This window comes from Diorhabda sublineata, chromosome 1 (genome assembly GCF_026230105.1).
Source record: "Diorhabda sublineata isolate icDioSubl1.1 chromosome 1, icDioSubl1.1, whole genome shotgun sequence".
Taxonomy (NCBI): Eukaryota; Metazoa; Arthropoda; class Insecta; order Coleoptera; family Chrysomelidae; genus Diorhabda; species Diorhabda sublineata.
The window spans coordinates 4,371,192-4,383,925 of NC_079474.1; the positions used below are offsets into that span (position 1 = coordinate 4,371,192).

Sequence of the window (12,734 nt, forward strand, 5' to 3'; positions counted from 1 at the left end):
TCTTGTTAATTTATCTATTGGCTCTTCCACTTGCGTTAGAAGCAACAATATTTCGTGTAGCCAGTTTGTAGCCTAAGCCCAATGCAACATTTTCCAAAACTGAACAGCTAAACCATTGGTGTTTGCTGTATTCTATCTTTTTTAACACTATTATAATGGATGTTTCTTTTAAGCTAAAAGACTTTGAGGAATCAATTCTCCATTCCTCTGACCTATGTTCATAACCCAGTTTTAACATCAAGTCCTCAATATCATTACAGTATACTAAGTCCTCTAGGAAACAAATCAACATATGAGCTGTGACGTTTACGGTACACGGTAACTTTAACTCCCGTCTTGAACAGATTTCAATGTTTCAGTCTTGAACTTAACACTTCAACTTTTTCTTTAGACAAATCCAAATCATCAAGCTCTAATTGATTAATCAAATGCGATGCTTGAGGACTAACAGGAGCTGTGCATTCTGTTTCCATTTCTTCGTATTCACAACTGCTCGAACTTTCTTCAACACCATAAACTGGAGAAGGTACAGAAACTTCTTCCGAATGGGGGATTGTTTTTATTACAGAAGACATCTCCTGATATTTTACCGTATGGTTCGATTTCTTCGAGGAGTCTTTGATATAAGTCAAGCAAAAATAACAGTCGCATATCACTGGTTTACCAAAAGGCATTGCGGAATATAGTCCATTAAACCAACAAGTCTAATTTTTGTGACATAAGGTGTAGCAGATGTGCGGCACATTTATCGTTTTTGCGAATATCCAGGTTGAAATTTGCACGATAACACTTCTTAAATAAATGTGTTGACTTTTAGAAGTATATAACAAAATAATTCGGGAGAATTAACACATTTGCGTGATTCGGCGATTCAACTGTCAGTTAACTTCCAAAGGTGACTTGGCGAAAATAATTGATAACTTTGAGCTACTTAATCAGGGTAGATCAACCAGGGACCTGCTGGCTTATGTTACTAACGTAGAAACTGGAGGTATAGAGAAATATGGAGAATCCAGAGCAATCGCACTTGACATATCGAAAGCTTTTGACAGGGTTTGGCATTACAACTTTCTGAATACATGAATATCGTACGGTTTGTCGTCTCCACTTAGTTTAGTAGCTTTCTCAAAGACTGATCCATCCGGTTCGCTATAGATGTACACAGCTCAGAGGTCAACGCTGGCGTTCCCCAGGGATGCATCTTCCCTGTACATCAACGATCTACTTATCAAAACTATCACCATCATCAATACCGATCTTGAAAACATTCTGGAATGGGGTGGAAGCAATCTGCCATTTTATATAAAGAAATCTGGCAGTGCTGCTCAGGATTCGGTCCTGCCTGGACATAAAATATCACCTTCACCGTAAATTCGCTTGTTGGGTGTTGCAGTTGAAAGCAATATGTTCTGACAGAGACACGTGGCGATTTTGCCAAGGCAATTTCAAAAAACCTCTAAAACCAAGAAGCTATATACCCCATAACACCTTATAATCCTCTACAAGGCAAGACTCGTCCAACTTTAGCATATTGCTCACATATTTAGATCTCGACTCCCAAGCGTACCTTGAAGATGTTCTAGGAGAAAGCAGTTCGACCTATAGGTAATCCAGAGTTGACCAGACACTTGGACAGCTTAGAGCATAGAAGAAAGGTCTCCGATCTGACTCTTTTTTACCGATACTATCACGATTGATGCTCTTCCGAGCTGTCCAGCGTAATCCACCACCACGAACAGTATTTGCAAGATTTACGCGACAGGCAGACGTGGCTCATGAACACCGAGCTAGCCTGCAGACCCCCATTTATCGGGACTCATTTCTTTGGAGAAGTGCAAGTTAATGAAATCATCTACCAATGCACTAGAACCTACAGAAGTTCAAGATCAATATGATTTTAGACATGAATGACAAAAACTTATTTTTCTGTAACTTTTGAGGCGCTACCAATGAAATGCGCAGCGGATTTGGCTCTATTAACTTTGAGCCTACTGTTATCTTATGAAACTATTAAAAATGTTGTAACCCGCCACTAGATAGAAACGGTTAAAGAAAACAAAAGTTATAACATCAATTACTTCCAAGTAATAATATCGAGAAGAATTATTTGTTGAATATGGCAACGCTGTTACGCACCTCTATCCTCAATATACGAGCTCTCGAAGAAGCGAAAACCCGTCGCCTGCTGCGAGAGCCGGTCAAATACACTCTCGCATTGCAGCGTCGCGCAGGCGCGTCAATATCGTTGGTTCTTTGTTAAGTTCAGTCTGACGCTGAATGCCGCACCTCTAACAGCGGATAATAGTGAACCGGGGAAGACGCCGGTTGTGTTTTTGTTTTTGTGGTGCATCATTCGCCAGTGCCGATAATATACAAAGAAAATAAAATAAATTTGTGACAAAGTGCATTAAAGGAATAATGTCATTTTAATAGGATATGAAAGAAATGGGACCCGACATGGTAAACAATATATATATATATATATGATGATACCTTTGGTTGTTTGTTTATGTACCGAAAAGGGGTGTGTTCTATGCACCTGAAAGATAAAGCATAATGTTGAATTTTGTCTGATTGCGTAGACCGTTTTTTTTTCTAGATAATTGCAATATGAATAAGAAATAATTTGTGATTTTCCTACCTACGGGTTCTAAAATTTTATTTCATTTTATAATAATTGGTGCAACAGGTTTGGCGTTCGTTTCTTTGACAGGTAGAGTTTATTCTCAAGGTGGGTACGAGGCACGACCGTCTGTCCGTATTGGTTTGGTTTTATTCTTTTTTTTTTTTTTTTTTTGTATTCGTCTCGTGTGTTGTTTACCTCGGAACGAGACGTCTCGTCGCTATCTTGAGCTACACATTCTAGTAAAATTTTTCTCTTCGTTTAATAGTGCAGTGTCGTATTTGCGGAATAATTCATGTTGGGTATAATTAATTGTATAATAAATTCACATGCGATGGTGGTCGATACTTTTACGTTTTATTGTATTTAAAATTTTCTGAGACTGTTTTTTTTTTTATTAAAACAAAATTTCCTTGCGATGTATAGGAATTATGAACAGAATATTGACCACTGACAGAATCGTTATGAAGGAAATTGGAATGGGAACTCAAATTTGGTATTTTTCTGTTCGCGTCCATTGGGATATAATCTCAAATTTATACACATGTTTCTTGGTCAGAATAAATTTCATAAACTTCTTATTGCGTCCTCTTTTAGTCAGGCTTGCTCTAGATTTTATTATTATAACTCCGCGTTTCCGTAATTATTTTTTAAATAATTTTATCACCGTTTTTCATAATTTTCGATAACTGCGTCTTTCCTTTCCAGACTATTTGTACGACTGCGCATTTGATTACTACATTCTTGACATTATTGTGTGCTTATTTCCCAGGTTTTTTCTGTGACTGCCTCCTTTATACACTTCTTTCCTAGAGTTTCCCTCCTAAATTCTATATGTGACTGCTAACTCCGTTTTTAGACTCCTTGTCTGTTGGGCCTTTCAGTTTTAATTATTTCTTCGTTTTTTTCCAGACTCAGTTTCCCTCCATAACAGTTTTTCTTAGAATCTCATTCTAAGATAACCCCTTTCCCTCTCAGACTCTTTTTAAGACTGCCCCTACTTTTCTGGAATCTCAGACTTTTTCTGTGGTATTTTTTTCTATTGATGCTATTCCCTCTAGATTCTTTATATTATCGTGTCCTCCTGTTCATTCATTTCATCGTTCTTTTCCAGATTCAGTTTCTAAGACTGATCTTCTCCTTCTTAGGCTCTTCTTGAGTCTGCCCTTCTGAGACCCTTTCTACAAGTGTCCTCTCCCTTCCTAGACTTTTTCCACGACTAACCCTTCTCTTCTTAGACTCTTTCTACAGGTGCCCTTTTCCATAGACTGTTTTTATGACTATTCCTTCCAATACTCTTTATTTCGATGATTTTTTATTTGATTGCTGTTTGATTTACTAGATTGTTCCTTTCCCTGACACCGTGTCCTTCTTAGACACTTTTTCCTAAAATGCTTTTATGAGTGATTCCTTCTTTTCTATACTTTTTTACACTCTTTCTCCCTCATTAACTAAACTTTGCAACTGTCGTTTCTTATATTCTTTTCTCAATTATTATTATGTCCTCATTTCCCAGATTTTTTTGTGGTTGTTTTCTCCCTTCCTAAAGCTCCTTTCTATAATTGGTCCTTCCTTTCCTAGATTCCTTTTTCTCATCAATCACTTTGACTCTGCTGTCTCGTTTTCTAGACTATTATTATTGTAGGTATCCTCCTTTCGCATACTTTTTATGATTCTTTTCACCATTTCTTTAGCTTCCTTCCTATAATTGTATCTACCTTTCCTAGATTCCTAGTTTCTAAGACTGCTCTTTACCTTCCTAACCTCGTTTTCTGACATAACACCTTTCCTTCTTATACTCTTCCAAAGACTGCCCTGATCATCCTTTCTACAGCTGTTTTTTCTCTTTCTAAACTCTTTATACGACGTGCCTTCCCTTTCTACAAGTACTCTTTCCTTAGACTGTTTCCTATGACTGCTCCTTCCAAAACTCTTTTTTTTTCTATGATTTTTTCTATTACTGCTGCCTCGTTTACTACTAGACTCTTCATGTTATTGTGCCCTGTGTTGTGTTTATATTATTACATCATCCTTTCCCGGACTCTGTGTCCTTCCTAGACACTTTTCCATGATTCTGTCCTGAAATGCTTCCTTCTTTTCTAGACTTTTTTCTGGCTTCCTCTTTCTAGACACTCTTTATATGACGGCTCCCCCATAACCTCGACTCTGTTATCTTTTTTTAATTATTATTGTGTCCTCCTTTCGCAAATTTTCTAAAGACAATTTTCCCTTTCTTTAATTGTTTCTTTCTTTCCTAGATACCTTTTCTATGACTGCTCCTTCATCACTTAGACTCCGCTGTCGCGTTTTTTAGACTCTTTTCTCAATTACTATTATATCTTTGCTTCTCAGATTTTTCATAATTGTTTTCCCTTTTCCTGAAATTCCTTTCTCTTCCTTCCTCTTCTTCCTTTCATATATTTTTCTATGACTTCCTCTTTTTTTATCAACTTTTTATATCTAGTGTCTTTTTTCCTCCCTTTCTTTATTGTTTTTTGGTTTTATTTTATATTATTGCGTTCTTATTTCGAAGAACTCCTTTTTAATGATTATTCCTCATTCCAAGTTTTTTAATTTCTCTTCATATTTCATTCATTCAAATTTTTGTGATTGGTCATTGATTTCTCAGTTTCTAAACTCTACTCGGCAAATTCCCTTCCTAGACTTTCTTTCTGTGAACGCGCCATCGTTTCCTAGAATCTTTTTATTATGGCGTCTTTCATGTTCCCGTTCCCTAAATCATTTTTGTTTTACAGAATCTACTCGATTTTGAATGACTGACTAAAGTTTTGCCAAATTAAAAATAATAACTTGAGGTGTCCCGCCGTTAATTTTATCTTTCAAACTTCCTGTTGCGAAAAATATTACCTCAACCACAGACCGAAATAGCAGTCGAACGACCTTGTGTTTTGATAACGATCTGACGTTTTTTAAACGCAATTATTCGATGATTATTCTAATTTTAATGAACAATTGTGTTTTGCGTAAACCGCGATTAAAAATTCTATTCTTCGTCGACATTGAGATGATATAATTTTTTCTCCACCATAACAAAAACATAACTTGAAATTGAGTAATTGGTGTGTGTTAACAATTTCATTCAATTATCCTAAACACCGCCATTTCTTATTTTCTTGTTAATTGTTGAAATCAGTAGTAGTTTCAATGTTTACTATATATACTGCATTTCACATATAACATCATTCAATAAGTCGTGTGACTGACACACAGATGGCGCTGCCCTTGTCAAATCTTTATGACGTTTATGAAGTACCAACTGTCAAGATGACATTTCGATTAGTCGGAAAAAAATGACCGCCATTTAAGTAAAGCTACTTTTGTTATTTTCAAAATAATAGATTCAAAACAATTTTGTATGTTAATTTATCATTGCTTCTGGATAAAGAAAAATCTGTGCAAACTCAGCAATTGCTTCAAAAGTGTTATCCGGACTCTTCTCAATCGAAAAGAACCATTTCTTATTGGTTTACTGAATTTAAACGTGGTACCGATGATGAGAAACGTTTTGGTCGTCGAATTGATGTTATTACCCCAGAAAACATTTAAAAAATCCATTGAAATTGAGTTTGTGTGCGATAGTTGAGGCCGTAAAGATATTAGAAGGCAGTGGGTGCAGACACGAGAAAGCTTTTTTCAAAGTGGGTGCCGCGTTTACTCACAGTCGATCAAAAACAACAACGTGTTGATGATTCAGAACATTTTCATACGTAACAAATCACGTTTTTTGCGTCGATATGTGGCAATGGATGAAACATGGATCCATCACTTCATTCCGGAATCGAAACGATCATCATCTGAGTAGACTGCAGCCGGTGAACCACGTCCAAAGACACAACAGTCAGCTGCGAAGGTTATGGCTTCAGTATTTTGGGGCGCGCAGGGAATATTCTTCATCGTCCACCTCCAAATGGAAGAAACAATCAATAACGAATGCTACATAGGCTTGTTGAATCATTTGAAGGCAAAAATTAAGGAAAAACGGCCTCATATGTCGAAGAAAAAAACACCGTTTCACCAAAACAAATCACCGATTCACGGTCGATAGTTAAATTGAACGAATTACACTCCGAATTGCTTCCTTATCCACCGTATAGCCCTGATATGGTCTCTAGTGACTACTGGCTATTCGCTGATCTTAAAATAATGTTCGTTCAACTCAAATGGAGGAGCAATTGCTGAAACTGAAGTCTATTTTGAGGCAAAAGACAAATCCTCCTACAAATACGGCTTCGAGAAGTTCGACAAGCGTTTAAATGATTGTTAATCGAATGAAATCGATTTTTGACAAAAAATGTGTTTTTCTTAGTCGTATGACTTATTGGGTGATGTGTTGTTACAAGAACTACGTTTAAACAATGAAGAAACTTTTGATACTATTTTGTATTTTTTTTTTTCGAAGATAAAATTGGGGATCAATTATTTTTTACTTGATTACAAATAACGTTTCATCATTAATTTCTCATTTTTCTTGGTAAAAAGTACCGTTTATTTTTAATAGAAGCACATAGAAATTATCGAAATAGATATAAAATTATGGTGTTGCTACTCCTCAACTCATCCTTCTCCCATATCTGCAAACGTCGGTATTTGTGGCGTTTCGTTGCGCTGTTGCCGCCATCGTTATGAACCGATGTTGTTGCCCCTGTATAGTTTTTGTTTTTCTTTTCTTCTCGCCCGGATGGTGGAACCGTAGTTTATGTGCGTTGGGAAGGAAATTCGAGGCCCGTTTTGCTACGGCCGACTATTTTAAGATGGTATTTATTATATGTTGAATATGTCGGTGTTGCGGGGTTGAATGTATGGGGAATTTTGATAGCGATAGATTTTTATAACGTACATAATAAGACTAGAGGAGCTCTATCAAGGTAGCAGCGTCAATTTAGCAAAAATCAACAAAACAATATGCTAAATTTGTTGCTATTCAGTTGCTGAAACCGCGATTTTGTTGCTTAAGCCAAAAATCGCAATTACTGCTAAATTCATATAAAGCTAGCATAAAATTTCGATAAATTTATAAATATCAAGTCAACTAGGGAACCAAAATTTGTTGCTGCAAGTAAGTACTACCGAAAATTAGAGGGAAAAAAGACCGGATGAATTTTTTATACTAGCAGTAATTTTCTTGGCACATGCTAGCTTGAACTCGATTTACTAGATTTACAAATCGAGTTACAACACGGAAAATGGAGAGAAGATTTAGTTCCTACATTGAACAAAGTTCAAATGAGTCTAAAGAGTGTGCAACAAAATGGAAATTAATAATCGGCCGATCTTTCCGATCAGCAACAATTTTTCGAGTACATGCTAGCTAGAACATGACTTGTTGAATTAAAGGTGCTGAGGAAATTGATTTGCTACATTGAACAAAGTTCAAATGAGTCTAAAGAGTGTGCAACAAAATGGAAATTAATAATCGGCCGATCTTTCCGATCAGCAACAATTTTTCGAGTACATGCTAGCTAGAACATGACTTGTTGAATTAAAGGTGCTGAGGAAATTGATTTGCTACATTGAACAAAGTTCAAATGAGTCTAAAGAGTGTGCAACAAAATGGAAATTAATAATCGGCCGATCTTTCCGATCAGCAACAATTTTTCGAGTACATGCTAGCTAGAACATGACTTGTTGAATTAAAGGTGCTGAGGAAATTGATTTGCTACATTGAACAAAGTTCAAATGAGTTTAAAGAGTGTGCAACAAAATGGAAACTAATAATCGGCCGATCTTTCCGATCAGCAACAATTTTTCGAGTACATGCTAGCTAGAACGTGACTTGTTGAATTAAAGGTGCTGAGGAAATTGATTTGCTACATTGAATAAAGTTCAAATGAGTCTAAAGAGTGTGCAACAAAATGGAAACTAATAATCGGCCGATCTTTCCGATCAGCAACAATTTTTCGAGTACATGCTAGCTAGAACGTGACTTGTTGAATTAAAGGTGCTGAGGAAATTGATTTGCTACATTGAACAAAGTTCAAATGAGTCTAAAGAGTGTGCAACAAAATGGAAATTAATAATCGGCCGATCTTTCCGATCAGCAACAATTTTTCGAGTACATGCTAGCTAGAACGTGACTTGTTGAATTAAAGGTGCTGAGGAAATTGATTTGCTACATTGAACAAAGTTTAAATGAGTTTAAAGAGTGTGCAACAAAATGGAAATTAATAATCGGCCGATCTTTCCGATCAGCAACAATTTTTCGAGTACATGCTAGCTAGAACGTGACTTGTTGAATTAAAGGTGCTGAGGAAATTGATTTGCTACATTGAACAAAGTTCAAATGAGTCTAAAGAGTGTGCAACAAAATGGAAATTAATAATCGGCCGATCTTTCCGATCAGCAACAATTTTTCGAGTACATGCTAGCTAGAACATGACTTGTTGAATTAAAGGTGCTGAGGAAATTGATTTGCTACATTGAACAAAGTTCAAATGAGTCTAAAGAGTGTGCAACAAAATGGAAATTAATAATCGGCCGATCTTTCCGATCAGCAACAATTTTTCGAGTACATGCTAGCTAGAACATGACTTGTTGAATTAAAGGTGCTGAGGAAATTGATTTGCTACATTGAACAAAGTTCAAATGAGTATAAAGAGTGTGCAACAAAATGGAAACTAATAATCGGCCGATCTTTCCGATCAGCAACAATTTTTCGAGTACATACTAGCTAGAACATGACTTGTTGAATTAAAGGTGCTGAGGAAATTGATTTGCTACATTGAACAAAGTTCAAATGAGTCTAAAGAGTGTGCAACAAAATGGAAATTAATAATCGGCCGATCTTTCCGATCAGCAACAATTTTTCGAGTACATGCTAGCTAGAACATGACTTGTTGAATTAAAGGTGCTGAGGAAATTGATTTGCTGCATTGAACAAAGTTCAAATGAGTCTAAAGAGTGTCCAACAAAATGGAAACTAATAATCGGCCGATCTTTCCGATCAACAACAATTTTTCGAGTACATGCTAGCTAGAACGTGACTTGTTGAATTAAAGGTGCTGAGGAAATTGATTTGCTACATTGATCAAAGTTTAAATGAGTTTAAAGAGTGTGCAACAAAATGGAAACTAATAATCGGCCGATCTTTCCGATCAGCAACAATTTTTCGAGTACATGCTATTAGAACATGACTTGTTGAATTAAAGGTGCTGAGGAAATTGATTTGCTACATTGAACAAAGTTTAAATGAGTTTAAAGAGTGTGCAACAAAATGGAAACTAATAATCGGCCGATCTTTCCGATCAGCAACAATTTTTCGAGTACATTCCACTGTATTCCACTTGTTACACATTGAACAATGTTCAAATGAGCCTGAAGAATAAGCTTCAGCTAGTTCAAACTAGCATGTGTCAAGAAAATTACTGCTAGTATAAAAAATTCGTCTTTTTTTTTCTAATTTTCGGTTGTACTTACTTGCAGCAACAAATTTTGGTTCACTAGTTCACTAGACTCGATATTTATTGATTTATCGAAATTTTATGCTAGATTTATATGAATTTAGCAATAATTGCGATTTTTCGCGAACGGCTTAAGCAACAAAATCGCAGTTTTGACAACTAAATAGCTACAAATTTTGCATATTTTTTTATTGATTTTTGTTAATTTGACACTTCTACCTTGATGAGCTGATAATAGGAGTTTCTCCAAAAATATAGAATTAATCATAAACCAGTCACCAGTGATTTTTAATTAGCAATTCTTCTGGACAACACGGAATATCCTTCTCGGGAATGGAAATTAATAAATACAAAATAGTCTTAGGCATCGATAAATGAGTCATTTTTTAGCGAAAAATTTTTAATATAATAAATGTTTTGCATGTTTTTTAACCTTTTTTTAATATTAACTGAAAAACGAAGTGGAAGTTAGCGAAGAAATTTATTAGCAGCGATATTTACGGCTCGTTAAAGAAAAATTTCAATTTGGAGTTGAAAATTTTAGACATTTCAAGGTTAACTCTCCTTTCCACGGGCGCTGTCCACAAGTCCATAAAATTCTTACATAATTTTTTTTTTTCAATTTTCATATTTACAGTACCTCTGAGACTCATTAAAACTCTTGAAATGGTAATGTGCAATATCGATTAGTAAATTAATAAATATTTTGCCCTGGTTGTCTTCACCCGCACTCGTACGAATATGTTCCTTACAGAAAATATACCCAAGGTTGCAACATTTGCCCCAGACGTAATTTACAACGTCAAAGCGTTGTTCAGTGAACCTCTCCCCCTAAGTTACGCAGAAGATCAACAGGCAAATAAACTCTTCATCATTAGCATCCAATGCAGATATGACAATTGTCTTCTCTGTTTCCTCTTTGCACCGAGACGATGATATTGATGTTGAGACTGGTGATATGAGAAAACCTGAGATCATTACAATGTTGCAAGAAATACCAAGCGTTGGTTATAGTTTGTAATCGATTGAATTTGGCTGCAAGCAATGCATTTGTCATCTACAGAGGGAACAATCCCAATGGGGGGTTCGCTAAATGTCGATGACAATTCCAGAAAGACTTGGACGCTAGAATTACTGCAGGACAACCTAAAGCGAAAAGCGCTCGGTAAACGTATCTCAAGAGTAGTACGTGCCTCAGCTATGCGGCTTGCTGGTGTCGCTGAAGAAGACGTTCAGGATACCCAAAAAAAGAAAATGCAAAAAATTGTAAAAGTTGGTTGTGTAAGAAGTATATTAGGGGTTGCTGCGAGGAATGTCTTGTAAAATTGAATGTTTAAGTTTCATCTTCTCCCATTTGTATAGAAAATTTTTTCGATTGTAAAAACATTACTTCCCAGTGATGGAAACTATTTTTCTGTCAACTCGGAACTTTTTAAAGACATTTCTCGTATTATTTTTTGAATGTTTTGATGTATAAATATTTGCAGCGACAACGATTTTTTATATTTCGATTTTTGATTCGTCAAAACTAAAATTAGTAATAGTGTTTCGTTATCAAATGTTTGTAACTGTTTATCTGCTAGGGAATCAATAAAATACGGGAAAACTGTTGACACAGTATGTGTCACTTTTAACGATAAAACACGTACAGCGGATAACGAGAATTTGCGTTCAAAAAAAAATTGAGTTTAATTATATACGTATGAGTTGGTAAATTACTGCCTTAGAATGAAATGTTATCGATATTCTGGATGTAATTGAGGTGGATTTTGTTTTCATAATTACGTAGCATATAAAATCTATTACTTCTAGTCGAAGAAATGAAGTACAAAAAAGGACAAAACCTAGACATTTCTGAGCATTAAGAAGGATCAGAATAAGACAGTTCATATGTGCATCATCGATCTCACCCAAGCATTTGATAGGCTACGATTAAGGGATGTAATAACTCTATTGAAGAGAAGGAAGATTCACCCCTACATAAAAAAGGAATCGAAGACCTGAACACCGATAATTACACATATATCAGAATTGAAAATAAACTGAACAGTAGAACACCTGTGACGGCTAGTATCAGACTAGCAAAGCAAAGATCAAAGCAATCTGGAAGAGGATATCGGATGGTAAACAAAGAAATAAAAATACTACGTTATGCTGATAAGGCAGTGATAATCTCAGATAACTTACAAAGGCTACTGTATAGGTTTTAACAAATAACGAAAGCTTTTAACATGCAAATATCCTTGAAGAAAACCAAATCTTTTACGGTATCCAGAGAACCGAGAAGATGTAAGACCTGGATGAGACCAGACGCGATAGACACCAGAGCCGAGAACATCATAACTAAGCGGCTTTTCAGAACTACTGAAATGCTAACGCTGATATCAATAGCGAGACACACATTATTTGACCACAAGAGAAATGATTAAATCAGGATGTAGTGAGATGGGCGAGAAATCTGCGAAGGGAATGGAGAGAGACCATTGGGACTGAATATCAGGTTGGCAAAGATTGCAAAGGAAGAAATACCGACCACCTACAAGATGGTATGAAAGCAGGTCTTCATCATCCCAGCAGCAGTTAGGCAACCATTGATGCAAACACGATGATGAAGAAGAAGAAGAAGAATCAGACAGATGCATCAAAGTACATAGTACAACTTTTTGAACGAAAATTATGAAAAAAAAACGAAA

The 12,734-nt window shown here is 35.9% G+C and overlaps 1 protein-coding gene across 4 annotated transcripts in view; it reads left to right on the forward strand.

The window, feature by feature from the left end:
* Positions 1 to 12,734, forward strand: part of LOC130452518 (maternal protein pumilio-like) — a 341,105-nt gene that overhangs the window by 10,936 nt on the left and 317,435 nt on the right. The window contains exon 1 of one of the 4 annotated variants that reach the window (XM_056791849.1): positions 2,200 to 2,460. The exons of the other annotated variants lie outside the window; for them this stretch is intronic. Within the exon in view, the coding sequence (XP_056647827.1) occupies positions 2,437 to 2,460 (24 nt within the window). The 5' untranslated portion in view covers positions 2,200 to 2,436. Of the gene's footprint in view, positions 1 to 2,199; positions 2,461 to 12,734 lie in introns of those variants that run through there. 4 annotated transcript variants of the gene reach the window in all.